We start from the raw sequence: 19,390 nt of genomic DNA, 5'->3' as shown, positions 1-19,390 counted from the left end.
GAATAAGTGTGTAAAATTTCAAAATGATGATTGGTTGTTGGGTTTGGCAGCCATAAATAATTGAAGGGAAATGTTTAAAAAATAAAATTCTGTTGAACCGCTTGATCAATAAACGTGAAACTTTATACTAATGTAAATGTCGTCAAGTGGAATAAGTGCTTACAATTTCAACATGATTGATTGTATGGTATGGAAGGTAGCAGTTGTTATTGTGTGTAGAAGATTTATCTTCTCCAGCCATGTGACTTTTCGGTGTAGCTTTCATTATGATCAAGGTGGGGTTGTATGAAAGGAAGGCTGTAACAAAGCGGGGTTGTATCAAAGTGTGTCCGATGAAAGCAGGGTTGCATCATAGCGGGGTTGCATCATAGCGGGGTTGCATCATAGCGGGGTTGTATAAAAGCGGGGTTGTATAAAAGTGGGGTTGTATCAAAGTGGGGTTGTATCAAAGTGGGGTTGTATCAAAGTGGGGTTGTATCAAAGTGGGGTTGTATCAAAGTGGGGTTGTATCAAAGTGGGGTTGTATCAAAGTGGGGTTGTATCAAAGTGGGGTTGTATCAAAGTGGGGTTGTATCAAAGCGGGGTTGTATCAAAGCGGGGTTGTATCAAAGCGGGGTTGTATCAAAGCGGGGTTGTATCAGAGCGGGGTTGTATCAAAGCGGGGTTGTATCAAAGCGTTTCCAAGGAAAGCGGGGTTGTATCAAAGTGGGGTTGTATCAAAGCGTGTCCAATGAAAGCGGGGTTGTATCAAAGTGGGGTTGTATCAAAGCGTGTCCAATGAAAGCGGGGTTGTATCAAAGTGGGGTTATATCATAGCGGGGTTGTATCATAGCGGGGTTGTATCATAGCGGGGTTGTATCAAAGCGGGGTTGTATCAAAGCGGGGTTGTATCAAAGCGGGGTTGTATCAAAGCGGGGTTGTATCAAAGTGGGGTTGTATCAAAGTGGGGTTGTATCAAAGTGGGGTTGTATCAAAGTGGGGTTGTATCAAAGTGGGGTTGTATTCAAGCGGGGTTGTATCAAAGTGGGGTTGTATCAAAGCGTGTCCAATGAAAGCGGGGTTGTGTCAAAGTGGGGGTTGTATCAAAGCGTGTCCAATGAAAGCGGGGTTGTATCAAAGTGGGGTTGTATCATAGCGGGGTTGTATCATAGCGGGGTTGCATCATAGCGGGGTTGTATGAAAGCGGGGTTGTATCAAAGCGGGGTTGTATCAAAGTGGGGTTGTATCAAAGTGGGGTTGTATCAAAGTGGGGTTGTATCAAAGTGGGGTTGTATCAAAGTGGGGTTGTATCAAAGTGGGGTTGTATCAAAGTGGGGTTGTATCAAAGTGGGGTTGTATCAAAGTGGGGTTGTATCAAAGTGGGGTTGTATCAAAGTGGGGTTGTATCAAAGTGGGGTTGTATCAAAGTGGGGTTGTATCAAAGCGGGGTTGTATCAAAGCGGGGTTGTATCAAAGCGGGGTTGTATCAAAGCGGGGTTGTATCAAAGCGGGGTTGTATCAAAGCGGGGTTGTATCAAAGCGGGGTTGTATCAAAGCGGGGTTGTATCAAAGCGGGGTTGTATCAAAGCGGGGTTGTATCAAAGCGGGGTTGTATCAAAGCGGGGTTGTATCAAAGCGGGGGTGTATCAAAGCGGGGTTGTATCAAAGCGGGGTTGTATCAAAGCGGGGTTGTATCAAAGCGGGGTTGTATCAAAGCGGGGTTGTATCAAAGCGGGGTTGTATCAAAGCGGGGTTGTATCAAAGCGGGGTTGCATCAAAGCGGGGTTGCATCAAAGCGGGGTTGCATCAAAGCGGGGTTGCATCAAAGCGGGGTTGTATCAAAGCGGGGTTGTATGAAAGCGGGGTTGTATGAAAGCATGGTTGTATCATAACGGGGTTGTATCAAAGCGAGGTTGCATCAAAGCATGTCCAATGAAAGCTGGGTTGTATCAAAGTGGGGTTGCATCAAAGTGGGGTTGCATCAAAGTGGGGTTGCATCAAAGTGGGGTTGCATCAAAGTGGGGTTGCATCAAAGCGGGGTTGCATCAAAGCGGGGTTGCATCATAGCGGGGTTGTACCCTAGCGGGGTTGTATCAAAGCATGGTTGTATCAAAGCATGGTTGCATCAAAGTGGGGTTGTATGAAAGCATGGTTGTATCATAACGGGGTTGTATCAAAGCGAGGTTGCATCAAAGCATGTCCAATGAAAGCTGGGTTGTATCAAAGTGAGGTTGTATCAAAGCGAGGTTGCATCAAAGCATGTTCAATGAAAGCTGGGTTGTATCAAAGCGAGGTTGCATCAAAGCATGTCCAATGAAAGCTGGGTTGTATCAAAGCGAGGTTGCATCAAAGCATGTCCAATGAAAGCTGGGTTGTATCAAAGCGAGGTTGTATCAAAGCATGGTTGCATCAAAGTGGAAGCGTACTTCCATCAAAGTGGAAGCTAACCGTAACCCTAACCCTAACACCTCGGTTTCAGGATTGCCTAATTATTCCAGTGCCATTTAACTATCCATGTATGCCTTTTCTCAACTTTAACCCCACGCATGCATCGTACACTGTGAAAACAGCCAGCTTAGGGGTGGCACAATCGGAGATGTAAATACCCGCTTAATTTTTTTTTTTTACGCATTAATGGAAGTCTAAGTTTTAACCATCATTTTTTTTTGTACCCTTTCTATAGATGTCACCGATTTAACGATGGAAAATCATTCTGCTCGGTTTTTTTTTTTGCAATTAACCAATACCTGTAACTGGTATTGTAATGTTTGAACAACATATTAACATTGATGGAAAACACCTTAACATGTCAGAAAAGTCCAAACTTTGAAAGAATGGTGAGCAATTTTCTGACCTTCCAGGCTATTATTTTGTGGTTGATCATGTTTTTGAATAACATCTTTGTAGAAGCATAGTTCTGGTTCTACACAATAATATCCCATCATCGTAGCACTGGCAGAAGGTCTTATGGACCGATGAATCAAAATTTGAAATCTTTGGTTCATCACGCAGGGTTTTTGTACGCCGTCAAGTAGGCAAAAGGATGGTTCCTCAATGTGTGACACCAACTGTCAAACATGGAGGAGGAAGCGTGATGGTCTGGGGCTCTTTTGCTGTGGGGTGGGGCCTGGTGTTGGGCTAGCGGCTAGGGTGCCGGCTTGGGGTCCTAGGATCCTGGGTTTGAATCCCGGTCGATCGCTGAATTAACGCCAGGGGGGTTGACTCAGCCTGTCATCCTTCCGAGGTCGGCAAATTGAGTACCAGTTCACTGGTAATTCCCTGTTTGTCGTTAAAGGCGGCAAAAAGGGTTGGCGTCAGGAAGGGCATCCGGCCGTAAAACATCGCTTCAAAAAGGGGACCAAAAAACAACAACAACCACGGTTCCCGAAAAAGGCCAACCCCCGCTTTGCGGGGAAAAATGGCCTCTAAAGGTGGTTATTTTTTATCGTAGCGCATAATTGTATATTCCCAATGCAAATCCTCCATTGTTTTGGATTTTCACACCGTCATCAATGCGTGACGAGTGATACTTTCTCTGGACATTGTCATATCTGTTTTACGGTTATCCGCTCGTTTTATGTTGAACATGTTTAATATTTGCCCATTTTGCAGATCGGGCACCGACCAACCGCACGTCCAACCCTAATCTGGTAAGATCACAGACGATGCTCGCCTCTAAGCAAGCATTTACTCTCGAGCTTCTGCTTCAACCGCAGTTTCAGAAACTTTTGGCACTTATTGTTACTTCAAAACTCCCTTCCTTTCTCTCCTAAAGTTGCGGAGTAGAAAGGTCTCTGAGCCTCCACCTGCCCCTCCGTGCTCTGAGGACGAAGAGGAGGAAGATGAAGATGAAGATGAAGATGACGAAGACGAGGATGATGAGGAGGACAGCCCACCACCAGCCATTGCACCGCGCCCTGAGCACACAAAGTCTGTACGTCAAATTGATTTGGGTTTGGGGATCAGATAAACAATTTGTCTGGTTAGATCAGGTACCTTGAGGATGAGAAAGATGCAGGACATCATGGTCGGTTTCATTGGAATCAAAGTGCCTTTCAATTTTGTCACAAGTCTTCACCTTGTTGTGATTCATTGTGCCCACTTTTTACCTTCTCACACTCGCATTTCTAATCCCATTAACACTTCCACCACTGCCTCCACCATTATCCTCACCCTGAATGTCCCTTTAAAACCAACAACAAAAAGATTTATACCAGATCGGTCATGGAACCTGCTGTCAGGCCCTCACTTCACACCCCAGCCTTACCACCATCTTACCGACGACTTTCAACTTCAAAAGAAGTGGTCTCCATGGCAATGACCCCTCCTACAGAGAGCCCCAGTCCTTCACCCACTCCAACTTCACCTAGGCCTTTTCCTGGGCCACAAGGAGGTGGAGAGGGCCGGTCAAGGCGCAAAAACAAGCTCAGCGATGACGAAGTTCTAGAACGGCTGCGTAAGTTCTGTTCAGAGGACAGAGTGGCTTTGCATATGGATAATACGGACCGATACATTCGTGTAAACTTATCCCATGAAGCTGTAGGTTAATTGACATGATCCATTTCTGTACCTTCACCCGCACCCAATATCACAGGAACTATTGTGACGATTGGAGACCCAAAAAAGAAATACACTCGATTTGAAAAGATTGGCCAAGGGTAAGCTGCATCGGGTTAATGAACTACACAACAATGAGCTGAACAACTCATGTCTGGTAACTTAGAAGTAGAAAAAACAAATTCTTTGTTCAGCAGCCAATTGTGATGAAAGATTTCCATTTTACCCACAGAGCCTCCGGCACCGTTTACACCGCCATTGATGTTGCTACTGGTCAAGAGGTAAGGAATTTTTATAATGTGCAAAACATTTCACCCACATTTGTCCTGATGCCAGATCGACTCGTTTTTACACACTTTTATTTAACTTCATCTGAACGTTGTGTGTTTGTCCCGTTTCAAATCTTTGACCCGTTTCGTTTTCTAGGTTCCATACGTGCTAGAGAGCTTAAATTTGGCCCACGATACTCTTCTGGTACATTTTCATCCATCAAAATGTAATTAAAAAAAATTGGTTTAAAACTTTAAAAAATAAATAAAAGTGTGTAGCCCTAAAACATGTTTTTTCGTTTACTTGTTATCATACTAAAATACGGAATTGGGTGTTGGTCTGTCTGTCTGACCGCAACACATTCAGTCGTTACTTATCCAATCTCAGCCATACTTGACAAGAGGACTAAGGGTCACACAATGGAGGTTGTAGCAACTTACTTTGCCATTCTACCCCGGGGGTTTTCTGCCTTGGGGGAGATCCGTGCTAAGATAGCTAATTGTGGCATTTTTCCAAGGCCGCTTCCAAAAACAAAAGCAACTAGAACTGCCACTTTATAACTGCTGGCAGTGATGATCGGGTACCATGACGTCCTGCTTTGATACAAACCCGCTTTGACACGGACCCGCCTTGACACGGACCCGCCTTGACACGGACCCGCCTTGACACGGACCCGCCTTCACACGGACCCGCCTTCACACGGACCCGCCTTCACACGGACCCGCCTTCACACGGACCCGCCTTCACACGGACCCGCCTTCACACGGACCCGCCTTCACACGAACCCGCCTTGATCAGCCACGTGACCCATGACCTCTTTAAAAAAAAAAAAAAAAAAAAGTTCAATTCAAACGGATTTAAAAAAATACTCAGATTCAAAATAAATTTTAAAAATGGCTGCCAGAGAATTCGACCAATGACATTACAATTATTAAACTGTATTCCCAAAGCACTCATTGATCATGTGCGTGAAATTTCACATCGATCTTGGAAGCCGTTCTGGAGAAAATAAAGTTATAGGTACTCCTCCTCTTCTTCAAAAAATTAAAACATTTTGGTTGCCAGAAGGTGCAACTGATGACGTTTAAATTTTAAATATGTAGTACCCTTGACAACCAACATTATATCCCCATGGGAACATATGGTTAACATTTCATATCGATCCGTTCAGCGCTTTCAGGGAAAATATTTTTTAATTTTTGCATAAAGTCAAATATGTCTGCCAGACCACTTGGCCTCTTAATCGTTCGCAAAATAAAATCCCCAAGGCTAGTCGATCATGTGTGTGGAGTTTCACATTGATCTAGTAAGCCGTTCTGAAGACTTTTGAAGATTTGCATTTTAAAATACAAGATAACAAACACGACATAATAAGAATAGAAGAACCACCTTTAGAGGCCATTTTTCCCTGCAGAGCAGGGGTTGGCCTTTTTCTGGCACCGTCGTCCCCTTTTTGAAGCAATGTTTTATGGCCGGATGCCCTTCCTGCCGCCAACGCTGTTAGTCGCCTCTTGCGACACACAGGGAATTACCTCAATTTGCCGACCTCGGAAAGATGACAGGCGGGGCATGGTGACGGGGGAGGTTAATTGACAGGGGAGGTTAATTGACCGGGGAGGTTAATTTGACGTTATTTGACGGTTAATTGACGGGGAGGTTAATTGACCGTGAACCCCCCTGGCGATAATTCAGTGATCGACCGAGATTCAAACCCAGGATCCTAGGATCCCAAGCCGGCACCCTAACCGCTAAGACGACATAATAAGAACAAGTCAGGAGACGACGATGGTTCACGAGCGAGTGGTATTCAATGACAAAGGACGGACTATAACCGAAACAGGCCCGGACAGGTCGGGCTCGGAAATGTCAAAACGAAGGTTACTAACCTTGAAACGAGATAGAAAATAATGTGTAATCAGTTATGAGGTAAGTTAGCTACACAATACCGAAAATTCGGTTCGATTCCGACAACTTTGAAACTTTGACCTTTGTGACCTTCAAAGGTCAAAGATTCTGAAATTTGTTGGAAAACTTGTATTTCATGATGTATGTGATAATATAAGATCATGTACGACATTTCACCCTATCAGGAAGCGAACAATGTAATAAAACGATCAAAAATCGACTTTTCTAAATTTTGTGACCTTGTGACCTTGACCTTTGGGCGAAAATGAAAAATCGAGCTCCGTGGGGCTAGACACATGATATTGGCCTAACCAAATACCGAAACCCCTGTCAGATTCCACCAACTCCCTCGGAGAAGATGTAGCTTGAACTCGATTACCCCCTAAAAAGACATCTTTTTCGGGTGTGGCTCCGCCCACAATGGGCGCAATACGCCCACTCTAGGCAGGACACAACTAGATCATGATATCAACCCCCCACCCAAGTTTCATCAAGATCGGATGATATCTTCGGGTAGTTATGCTGCGGACAGACAGACACGCCCACACCCATGACGAATATAGTGGTCACTCTGTTTGATAACTCGTGAACCAATAACCAAAGCTTTTAATGCTGAACTCAAGGTAAATCACAGTGAGAGAAAGAAGGAAGTCAAAGAGCATGCATATATAAGCATGTCTTTGTAAGAGTGACACCGATTGGTTCATCAGTCATGACGTATTTGGTAATCTGAACACCCATTGGTTGATTCAGTCACCACTATCTCTGGCTCCGATTGGCTGGAGCAGAGTTGAGAGCAATGACTCATAATTTGCACCAATACCTTGGAGGGAGGGGGGATGGGGCTCCCCAAAGCCTAGGACTCACCATTTGCAGACATATAATGGACAGGGATTGGGGCAACACTGAAAGAGAATGAGTTAGGGTAGATTAACATGGAAAATGGATCAACATGGAAGACGCTTGCGACGCGATTGGTGGAGAAGGTGGAGGGACTGAGAAAGGGGTTGGGGAGGGGAGCAGGAGAGCCAAGAGGAGTCGGGAGAACCATCGGGCGGGTCAGGATGGCCAGGGCAATGAGAACCGTTGGGCCTGGGTGGGAGGCAGGGGAAAAACGGAAAAGGGGGACAGGAGAACTGCCAGGGGTGCAGGTGGCAGGAGAGTCGTCGGGCTGGGGGTGGGGTGGGGCGGGGGGGGGAGGGTGCAGGAGAACTGCTGGACCGGGGTGGGGGCAGGAATACCGGTGGGCCAGGGGTGTGCAGGAGAACCACCTGGGTGGGAGTGTGGGCAGTGGCTGAGCCGGGGAGGCAGGCAGGGAGGGAGGTGCGGCTGAACCAGACCAAAAACCATTGAACTCCACAATCCTGAGGGGGTGGCAAGTTGGGTGCACACTCCGGCCACAGAGCCCTTCTACCCGATTACAAAGAGTCCTTCGATCTACAAATACCCTGGGGATAACGTGCCACATCACTCCACCAGGATCTGGACACAGAGGACTCAAATCGATACACTTGTTGTCAAAGTACATTTTAAGCTTCGGAAAAAGACGACACGATGAAGTCACTCACAAAAACGCATGTTCTGTATAACAAACTCTTTCAAAACACACGAAGCAACGAAGCAACGGAATTTTAACACAAGTTCTCCACTTCTATTCCGAACTGGGGAAGAAAGGACGCCCATGACCACCACCCCGTCCGAGAGGGACGACGCCACCTGAAGTGATGCACCCACCGGGACATCCAGCACACCCTAATGGGCCTTCACAAAACGATCCAAAAGGACATCACTTCGCCTCCAAACGGAGGGGATCTCGACGGGACAGCGCGGTTCTCGCACAAGTCTTGTGGTTTTGGGCCCGGAGGTGCGAGTTGGAGAGTGTGGGAGACTCGGGTATGCCGTTGGGAGGGTGCGGCATCAGGTGACGTCGAGGCCACGTCCACAAACTGCCACAATATAATTTCGCATTTAATTTGGTGATATCTTCATCATATCATTAGCCATGGTCAGAAAAAACCAGGTATCCTATGTTCAACAGGAAGTGCAATTTGGTCCATGTGTCAAGCTTGGTGGCAATTGGGCGAGTTGTCGACAGAAAAGGGCTTTGACTTATAAGATTCCCTGGGAGTGTCAATTTGGTTACCTAACTGCATTACTAACCGGCGTGGTGTTGGATCGCACCTGTGGTCACGAGCTTGTGCAAGGCGTTTGGTATCTCCGGGTTCATTTGGCCATCGTGAAGCACCAGCTTCAGCGTTTTTCAGCCTCGTACCTGTTTGACGGTATTGTTGAGGGGCTGTGAAGGTGACAATATGGTGCGGTGAATGTTCATACGGCATCGATACCTGATGTTTCGTTAATTTGTGCATCTTATTACCTTGCATACTGCATTTATTGTCTTTATTACTTGCAAAATCGAACATTTTCAAGTGTATTGGTCGGTTGCGTTTGTGGTTCTGTCTGTTTGTTTATTTGTCACCGGCCTACAGGTCACAATTCTAAACTGATCGTCACGAAACTTCACCAAGTTGTATAGGTCGTCCAAATTCAGAAGCCTATTGATTTTGAGGTCAAAGGTCATCTGGAGGTCACATTTCTAAAATCGCCATTTTAAATCCAATCGACTTGAAAATTGAATAGCATTTGTATATTGTCACTAAATTAGGAAACGTACTATTTTTGAGGTCAAAAGGTCAAAGGTCAACTCGAGGTTACATTTAAAAAAATGAATTTCATCTAAAAAGCCGTCAATTTCCAACCGATTGACTTGAAAATTGAACAGCATTTGTATATTGTCAATAAATTGGGAAACATACTATTTTAGAGGTCAAAGGTCAACTCAAGGTCAAACATCCAAAATCATCAATTTAAATCTGAAAAACCGTCAATTTTCTTCCGATTGAATTGACAATTGAACAGCATTTGCACATTGTCACTAAATAGGGGAACCAACTATTTTTGAGGTCAACAGCTCAAAGGTCAACTCAAGGTTAAATTTTAAAATCATCAATTTTTATCTAAATAGTCATCAATTCTCAACCGATTGACTTGAAAATTGAACAGCATTTGTATATCGTCACTAAATTGGGAAATGAACTATTTAAGGTCAAAGGTCAACTCATGGTCAAATTTTCCAAATCGTCAATTTTCAACCGATTGACTTGACAATTGAACAAAATTTGCATATCGAGTCAATAAATTGGGAAACATACTATTTTCGAGGTCAAAAGGTCAAATGTCAACTCTAGGTCAAACTTCCAAAATCATACATTTTCATCTGAAAAACCATCAATTTTCATCCGATTGACTTGAAAATAGAACAGCATTTGCGTATTGCGTCACTGAATTGGGAAACCAACTATTTGAGGTCAACAGGTCAAAGGTCAACTCAAGGTCAGACTTCCGAAATCATGAATTTGGCTGAAAACCCATCAATTTTCGTCCAATTGACTTGAAAATTGAACAGCATTTGTATAGTGCCTCATTTAATTTGGAAGCCAACTATTTTTGAGGTCAAAAGGTCAAAGGTCAACTCAAGGTCAAACTTCTAAAATCATCATTTTTCATCTAAAAAATCGTCACTTTTCATTCTGTTGACCCGAGCTTTAATGAAGATCGTCAATTTTAATCTGGATGAAATGGACAATTTGCGGAATCAATGGAAAACTTTTTTGGGGGGGGGAGTGGATGCGGATTTTTCAAGTATCGTGCTCCGCATGACGTCTTCTTGTTTGTTCATTCATTCCTAATTTTATGTCCACTCTTCTGCAAATGAAAAAGCAACAGAGTGTTAATAAAAAATACTCTAATTTCTCAAAAATAAATGTTGTAAGCACATAACCCAGATGTTCGGCCACGTTTTACCCCACGTTGCGCATACTCACCTTACATGCTGTGCACACAGGTTGCTATAAAGCAAATGAATCTGCAGCAGCAGCCGAAGAAAGAACTCATCATCAACGAAATACTCGTGATGCGGGAAAACAAAAACCCCAACATTGTAAACTACCTGGACAGGTAACAAGTATGTTGGCTGGACCTCTGAACACTATTACAGACATTAATGGACCACCAGCTTTGATGTATGTTGTAAAACATATTTCTGTGCATTCGTTGAATGTCCAGTTACTTGGTCGGTGAAGAGCTTTGGGTTGTGATGGAGTATCTTCCGGGTGGGTCCCTCACCGACGTCGTGACAGAGACCTGCATGGACGAGGGACAGATTGCCGCCGTGTGCCGCGAGGTTTGTATACGCGTGCACAGGTTTGTGTGAGTGTGGCGCGTCCACAGCGAGAAGGACATTCAATAAATGTCTCCGTGATGAATGCTATACTCTGCCCAACAAACAGCAATCAGAGATTGCAGACCCTCGCCAAGATGTGTTTTAGTGTTTTTTAAGGCGTTTGTGTTAAAACAAATATGCCGGCAGAATATGCCGGCAGATCGATGACGTCATTATTGTTTCTTCTTCACCAATTTATCCCGAGATGACAAGAAATGTTATCTTGACACTCAAGATGAAGCTTTGTACTTGTCGAATTATGATGTCATAATGGAGGAACCTATGACATCGATCATGAACATTTTATTCCCCATGGAGTGTTCTTTACAATGATTTTTATCTACTTCACAATTTTTTTCTACGCAGCGCTTTCTGAGATATGGAGGTGCAAATTTTTTCGGGTTTTCCAAGATGGCGCCTGTACCATGTGATCTATGACGTCATAATTATCATTAACAAATTCTACAGGAGGGGCTCCTATGGTGAAAATCGGACCAACGGTTGCAGAGAAAATTATATTTATTCTGTGCGGACAGACAGACAGACAGACAAACAGACAGACAAACGGACTCAAATGCAATACCCTCTCCGCTAGCGAAGGTAATAATCGACAACAAGTTGATTGAAGTGACATGGTAACATGTGCTCAGAATGAAACAAATGACTCGCACCTCAATCAGGAACATTATTGAGAAGCAAGCTGAAAATGACTCACACCTCAATGAGGAACATTATTGAAGTAGCAAGCTGAAAATGACTTGTCCCTCAATGAGGAACATTATTGAGTAGCAAGCTGAAAATGACTCGCACCTCAATGAGGACAATTATTGAGTTGCAAGCTGAAAATGACTCGCACCTCAATGAGGCACATTATTGAAGTAGCAAGCTGAAAATGACTCGCACCTCAATGAGGACCTTTATTGAGAAGCAAGCTGAAAATGACTCGCACCTCAATGAGGAACATTATTGAGTTGCAAGCTGAAAATGACTCGCACCTCAATGAGGAACATTATTGAAGTAGCAAGCTGAAAATGACTCGTACCTCAATGAGGAACACGACTGAGTTGCAAGCTGAAAATGACTCGCACCTCAATGAGGCACATTATTGAAGTAGCAACCTGAAAATGACTCGCACCTCTAAAAAAACCACCTTTAGAGGCCATTTTCCCCCGCAAAGCGGGGGTTGGCCTTTTTCTGGCACCGTGGTTGTTGTTGTTTTTGTTGGTCCCCTTTTTGAAGCAATGTTTTACGGCCGGATGCCCTTCCTGCCGCCAACCCTTTTTGTCGCCTTTTACGACAAACAGGGAATTACCAGTGAACTGGTACTCAATTAGCCGACCTCGGAAGGATGACAGGCTGAGTCAACCCCCCTGGCGTTAATTCAGCGATCGACCGGGATTCGAACCCAGGATCCTAGGATCCTAAGCTGGCACCCTAGCCGCTAGCCCAACACCAGGAACATTATCGAGTTGCAAGCTGAAAATGACTCGCACCTCAATGAGGATCATTATTGAGTAGCAAGCTGAAAATGACTCGCACCTCAATGAGGACCATTATTGAGAAGCAAGCTGAAAATGACTCGCACCTCAATGAGGAACACTATTGAGTAGCAAGCTGAAAATGACTTGCATCTCAATGAGGAACATTATTGAGTTGCAAGCTGAAAATGACTCGCACCTCAATGAGGCACATTATTGAAGTAGCAAGCTCAAAATGACTCGCACCTCAATGAGGACCATTATCGAGAAGCAAGCTGAAAATGACTTGCACCTCAATGAGGAAACATTATTGAGTTGCAAGCTGAAAATGACTCGCACCTCAATGAGGAACATTATTGAAGTAGCAACCTGAAAATGACTCGCACCTCTAAAAAAACCACCTTTAGAGGCCATTTTCCCCCGCAAAGCGGGGGTTGGCCTTTTTCTGGCACCGTGGTTGTTGTTGTTTTTGTTGGTCCCCTTTTTGAAGCAATGTTTTACGGCCGGATGCCCTTCCTGCCACCAACCCTTTTTGTCGCCTTTTACGACAAACAGGGAATTACCAGTGAACTGGTACTCAATTAGCCGACCTCGGAAGGATGACAGGCTGAGTCAACCCCCCTGGCGTTAATTCAGCGATCGACCGGGATTCGAACCCAGGATCCTAGGATCCTAAGCTGGCACCCTAGCCGCTAGCCCAACACCAGGAACATTATCGAGTTGCAAGCTGAAAATGACTCGCACCTCAATGAGGATCATTATTGAGTAGCAAGCTGAAAATGACTCGCACCTCAATGAGGACCATTATTGAGAAGCAAGCTGAAAATGACTCGCACCTCAATGAGGAACACTATTGAGTAGCAAGCTGAAAATGACTTGCATCTCAATGAGGAACATTATTGAGTTTCAAGCTGAAAATGACTCGCACCTCAATGAGGCACATTATTGAAGTAGCAAGCTCAAAATGACTCGCACCTCAATGAGGACCATTATCGAGAAGCAAGCTGAAAATGACTTGCACCTCAATGAGGAACATTATTGAGTTGCAAGCTGAAAATGACTCGCACCTCAATGAGGAACATTATTGAAGTAGCAACCTGAAAATGACTCGCACCTCAATAAAAAACCACCTTTAGAGGCCATTTTTCCCCGCAAAGCGGGGGTTGACCTTTTTCGGGCACCGTGGTTGTTGTTGTTTTTGTTGGTGCCCTTTTTGAAGCAATGTTTTACGGCCGCATGCTCTTCCTGCTGCCAACCCTTTTTGTCGCCTTTTACGACAAACAGGGAATTACCAGTGAACTGGTACTCAATTAGCCGACCTCGGAAGGATGACAGGCTGAGTCAACCCCCTGGCGTTAATTCAGCGATCGACCGGGATTTGAACCCAGGATCCTTTGGATCCTAAGCTGGCACCCTAGCCGCTAGCCCAACACCAGGAACATTATCGAGTTGCAAGCTGAAAATGACTCGCACCTCAATGAGGCACATTATTGAAGTAGCAATCTGAAAATGACTCGCACCTCAATGAGGAACATTATTGAGAAGCAAGCTGAAAATGACTCGCACCTCGATACAACAACAACATGCATTTTAAGGCCATTTTCCCTGCTAGAGCGGGGGTTAGCCTTGCGGTCCCCATGACAATCTTCTCCATTTTGCCCTATTTTCTGCATCTCTCCTTGTTAACCCCCTTGCCTGCATTTCTTCTTCCACCATCTTTAGCCAAGTCTTTCTCGGTCTTCCCCGTCCTCTACTTCCTTCGACATTAATTTCCATCACTCTTCTCAACCAGTCACTTTCATCCTTCCTCAACACATGACCAAACCATCTCAACCTGTTCCTCTTCACAGCATCAATCACAGGCAATATTCCCATCATCTCGCACCTCGATGAGGAACATTATTGAGTTGCAAGCTGAAAATGACTCGCACCTCAATGAGGCACATTATTGAAGTATCAAGCTGAAAATGACTTGCATCTCAATGAGGCACATTATTGAGTAGCCATTTGAAAATGACTCGCACCTCAATGAGGAACATTATTGAGTAGCACTCTGAAAATGACACCTCAATGAGGCACATTATTGAGTAGCAAGCTGAAAATGACTCGCACCTCAATACAACAACACACAACATGCATTTTAAAGGCCATTTTCCCTGCTAGAGCGGGGGTTAGCCTTGCGGTCCCCATGACAATCTTCTCCATTTTGCCCTATTTTCTGCATCTCTCCTTGTTAACCCCCTTGCCCGCATTTCTTCTTCCACCATCTTTAGCCAAGTCTTTCTCGGTCTTCCCCGTCTTCTACTTCCTTCTACATTCATTTCCATCACTCTTCTCAACCAGTCACTTTCATCCTTCCTCAACACATGACCAAACCATCTCAACCTGTTCCTCTTCACAGCATCAATCACAGGCTCTATTCCCATCATCTTTCGCAATTCATCATTTGTCTTCCTCTCTCTCAACGATACTCCGCACATCCGTCGAACCATTCGCATGGTTCTGAAGCTGGCACCCTAGCCGCTAGCCCAACACCAGGAACATTATTGAGTTGCAAGCTGAAAATGACTCGCACCTCAATGAGGTACATTATTGAAGTAGCAACCTGAAAATGACTCACACCTCAATGAAGGACATTATTGAGTAGCAAGCTGAAAATGACTCGCACCTCAATGAGGAATAATTATTGAGTAACAATCTGAAAATGACTCACCTCAATGAGGCACATTATTGAGTAGCAAGCTGAAAATGACTCGCACCTCAATGAGGAACATTATTGAGTAGCAAGCTGAAAATGACTCGCACCTCAATGAGGAACATTGTTGAGTAGCAATCTGAAAAGCAGCTATTGTTTGGGTTTTGTGTTTTTAACAAGATCCATCATACGAAAATATGTAATTTGGTGTCTGTTTGTGTGTCTGTCTGACAGTGACACATTTGGTCTTTACTTATCCAGTCTCATGTAACTTGCCAGAGGGACATAGGGGTCACATGACAGAGGTTGTAGCAAATTCTTCCACCCCTCCCCTCCCCCCCCCCCCACCACTCCTGGGGGAGGAGACATGGTAGGGAAGGGGAGGGGCGTGGGAGAGTTGACACAGCTCGGACTTCCAGGAAAGAAGTCGGTATTTGAAAAAAGTGGATCTGCGGTGAATTAATGGGGGTAGAAAAGATCAAGGTTTTGGATGGGGGAAGATAAGAGATGGTGGTAAACAGCTGTTTTAAAGGCCTGGAGGGAGGAGTGGCATTGAAGAGAGTGAGGGAGTTTGGTCCAGAGGTGGGAGTAAAGAGGAATGAAAGAGTGAAGGTGAATAGAGAGTCTTGATTTTGGCAGTTTAACCATAAGAGGGTTTCTGGCAGATCTTGTGCGACCTGTAGGAATATTTTGGGGACAGAGCACAGATAGAGCTGGGGGAGCTACGCCGGATAGGAGTCAGTAGAAGACAGAAAGACCACCAACCTGCCTGCGGTGAGCGAGTGAAAGACCCTCGGAGTTAGCTTCATCACGTGAGATTCCAATGATTCTGAAAGTTTTAGTTTCAACAGCGTGAAGCCGAGCTAGGTGTGAGGCAGGAGCACCAGCCCAGAGGGGAGAGCAGTATTCCATTGAGCTGCAGATGAAAGCCTTGTATGTGGGGAGGAGCTCAGGTGTGCCAAGGAAGGACTTCACATGACGGAGGATGCCCAGTCGGCGACTGGCTTTGGAGGCAAGCTTGGAAATGTGGTTTTCCCAGGAAAGATCATGGCAGATAGTGAGACCTAAAAGCTTGAGTGACAGAACTTCTTGGAGAGGATTGTTGAGAAAGTAGATGGGAGGGTTGTCCAGTCAGTCTTTTCGGAGAGACATAGTGAGTGTGAAATTTGTCAGGATTGAAAGACATGTTCCACTTGTTTGACCGATGTGCGATTTTGTCTGGGTCTGCAGAGAGTGAGGAGGCTGCAGACTGCCGATCTGAGGGATGAGGAATGGAGTGGCAGAGAGTGGAGTCATCAGCAAAGAGATTGAGAGGATTTTCCAGGGAGTTGGAGAGATCATTGGTGAAGACCAGACAACGCACAGGGCCCAGAACACTACCTTGGGGAACTCCAGCCAGAGCAGGAAGGGGGAGATGAGAGAAATCCATTCAAGGCCACACGTTGACTACGACCAGAGAGGAAGTCCGCAAGCCATGCGTCGAGATTTCCATGGATACCATAGGAGGAGAGTTTGGTGAGCAGAGCGGGGTGCCAGACCGTATCAAAGGCACGTGATATGTCAAGGGAGAGAGAGGTCTGATTTCCTGTTTGGCATTGAGGACCTCCATCCATTGTTGAGACAGCAGATGCAGCATGTCCAGAGTAGAGTGACCTGGTCTTAAAACCAAATTGATGATCAGAGATCAAGCCATTGGAGAAGAGGAAGGATTTGATATCCAAAGCAATGATGGATTCCATGACTTTGCTTATAATTGGGAGCAGGCTGATTGGTCTGTAGTTGCAAGGATCTGTTTTTGCACCTCTTTTGTGTAAAGCGGTAATGTTTGCTGATTTCCAAACTGATGGCAGATGACCTTGAGCAGAGAGAGGGTGTGAAAGAGCCACAGAGCAGGGGTTTCGGACCCGTGGGCTGATTTCGGACCCGTTGCCTTCTGGTCCAGTTGCAGAATCAGAGTCGAGGTTTGACAAAAACTGCTCCACCTTCTCAGGAGAGAAGGACACAGAGTCCAGGCGCAGCTGGGTTCGACTAGGTAAGGTGGGTTTGGAATACAATATTTTGAGGCAAACAGAGTTGAGGCATTCGGCTTTGTCACGTGACGTGTCAACTGTGTAGCCATTTGAGGTAAGGGAGGGGGTGGAGGGGAACAAACCAGAAACAGATTTGACCAGACGCCACCAGGATTTGGAGGAAGGAGACAGGTTTGAGAGTTCAGTCTTGAGAGTGGAGAGATAGTGCTTCCTGGCACTCCTGAGGGTAGACACACACTTGTTCCAAGCTTGGTGGAAGGAACTGAGATTGCCTTCAGTTGGATTAGCCTTCCAAGAGGCAAAGGCAAGTTGTTTCACGGTAACTGCCTCACCACAAGATTCGGTGTACCATGGACGGGAGGAAGGGTACGACAACTGAAGACGAGATGGGATAAATCTGTGCATGAGAGAGAGCAATTTACTTTGGAAGAATTCCCAGGATGAGTTGATGTCAGAAGCAGTGGAGATGGGAGACCAGTCCAGATGATTGATGGCTGCTTGAAGGCCATGCCAGTCGGCCTGAGTGAAATGCCAGTCTCGTTGATGCTGAGGAGGCTCTCTGAGAATGGCCAGAGAGATGTCCACTTTAACAAGGAAATGATCAAAAGAACCGATTGGAGCAGAAGAAGAGCAGCAGACATTTGCAGGGAAGTTAGTCATAACATAACCAAGTCCAGAAGAGAAGATGCTCCGTTGACTGAGATCCGGGTCGGGAAATTGACAGATTGGGTCAGTCCCAATGAGTCGTAGAAGTCCTTTGCTGAGATGCCATGGCTGGTATGAGAGGAACCCACACCCAGCCAGCTGGCATGATGACAGTTGAAGTCGCCACGTATGAGGAAGAGAGAGTTGGGTGAGTGGGTAGAAGTTGGTCCATGTTGTCAGACAGGGAGATGTAAATGGAGTCATCACTGTTTGGAGTACGGTACAGAACACATATGAACAAAAGGTGGGAGCGGAGAGGAAGCTGTAGCCAGAGGTACTCCTGGGGGTAGGGTGGAGAGAGGGCAGTGCAAGAAGAGTGTGGAAGAGAGTTTTTGATAAAGATAGCCACCCCACCACCAGGACGAGGCTCAGATCTATCATACAGGAACCAGGAAGTAACCAGAGTAACCAGGAAGAGATATTAAGGAATCGGAGACATCTTGAAGGAGGAAAGTTTCTGTTCAGCAGATTACATCTGGTTTGTCAGAAGCAACCTGAATGGAGAGATCAATCAGGTTTGATTGAATGCCCCGGATGTTTGAGGTCCATACCGTTAAGGAAGAGGGAGGGGGAACATCGGGTGCAGGACAGGGGAGGGGACGGGTAGCGTAAGATGAAGGATGAGAGGGGGAGGTAGGGAGAGCAGTTGATAGTGTGTCAGAGATTGCAGAAGAGTTTGGAGAAAGGGAAGGATGAGGAGGGCAAAAGGTTTGATGGTGATTGTATGAGGCACAGTGAGGGGTTGTTTGAGGAGGGGGGAGCAAAGTAGAAGGTTGGAGGAGGTGGAGGTATGAGATAGAAGGGAGACGAAGTGAGGAGGAGGCAGCTTTGAGGAGGAGGGGGAGGGGGGAGAATTGGAGAAAGATGTTTGGGGGGGGGGGGATTTGAAGGGGAGGGGTGGGGGGGGGAGATTGGGAGGGGAGATGGGGGAGATTTGAAGGGGAGGAGTAAGGGGGGAGATTTGGAGGGGAGGGGTGAGGGGGGTTGAATTGAAAGGGAGGGGTGATTAGGGAGTTTAGGAGGGGAGGTGTGAGGGGGGAGTTTAGAAAGTGGATCATTAATGAAAGACGAATATTTATAACAAATTGCGTGTATTGTGATTTTCAAGTTAGCGATCCGTTTAAGAACGATATAGGAGGGGTGGAATGAAGGTGAGTTTGGAGCATGTAGGGAGAAAGAATTGTAAGAGACTGAATTTTTTTTTTAAGTGGAATGAGTTGAAGAGGAAATTGAAAAGAGCCTTTTAAATAGGGAGAAAAACAGCGTATTGTAATAAACCACTGAATAAAACACTGCAGGGGAAAGTTTAAACATATTTAAATAATATTTAAACAAAACCGTGAAAAACAATCTGGGAAAGTCCCTAAGTGAGGACGTGGATTGGAGAAAGAAGGAGAAAGGGTTGAGTGAGTATGGAGGAAACTAGAGTTGGAAAGGCTGGAGAAATAAGAGAAAAAGGGGGCGGGGCACAAGGCGAGACGAGGAGGCG

At 45.5% G+C, this 19,390-nt stretch overlaps 1 protein-coding gene across 4 annotated transcripts in view; it reads left to right on the top strand.

Annotated features, from left to right (window-relative positions):
* Nucleotides 1–19,390, top strand: part of LOC137424391 (serine/threonine-protein kinase PAK 3) — a 110,695-nt gene that overhangs the window by 43,426 nt on the left and 47,879 nt on the right. For all 4 annotated transcript variants that reach the window (XM_068111798.2, XM_078775374.1, XM_068111797.2 and 1 more), the window contains exons 5-11: nt 3,592–3,629; nt 3,755–3,913; nt 4,186–4,435; nt 4,574–4,637; nt 4,769–4,817; nt 10,616–10,728; nt 10,837–10,954. In XM_068111798.2, coding sequence (XP_067967899.1) covers nt 3,592–3,629; nt 3,755–3,913; nt 4,186–4,435; nt 4,574–4,637; nt 4,769–4,817; nt 10,616–10,728; nt 10,837–10,954 — 791 coding nt within the window. The remainder of the gene's footprint in view (nt 1–3,591; nt 3,630–3,754; nt 3,914–4,185; nt 4,436–4,573; nt 4,638–4,768; nt 4,818–10,615; nt 10,729–10,836; nt 10,955–19,390) is intronic.

Source organism: Myxine glutinosa, chromosome 4 (assembly GCF_964187855.1).
Source record: "Myxine glutinosa chromosome 4, kmMyxGlut1.1, whole genome shotgun sequence".
NCBI classification, from domain to species: Eukaryota; Metazoa; Chordata; class Myxini; order Myxiniformes; family Myxinidae; genus Myxine; species Myxine glutinosa.
This window is presented reverse-complemented; position numbering and strand designations above follow the sequence as displayed.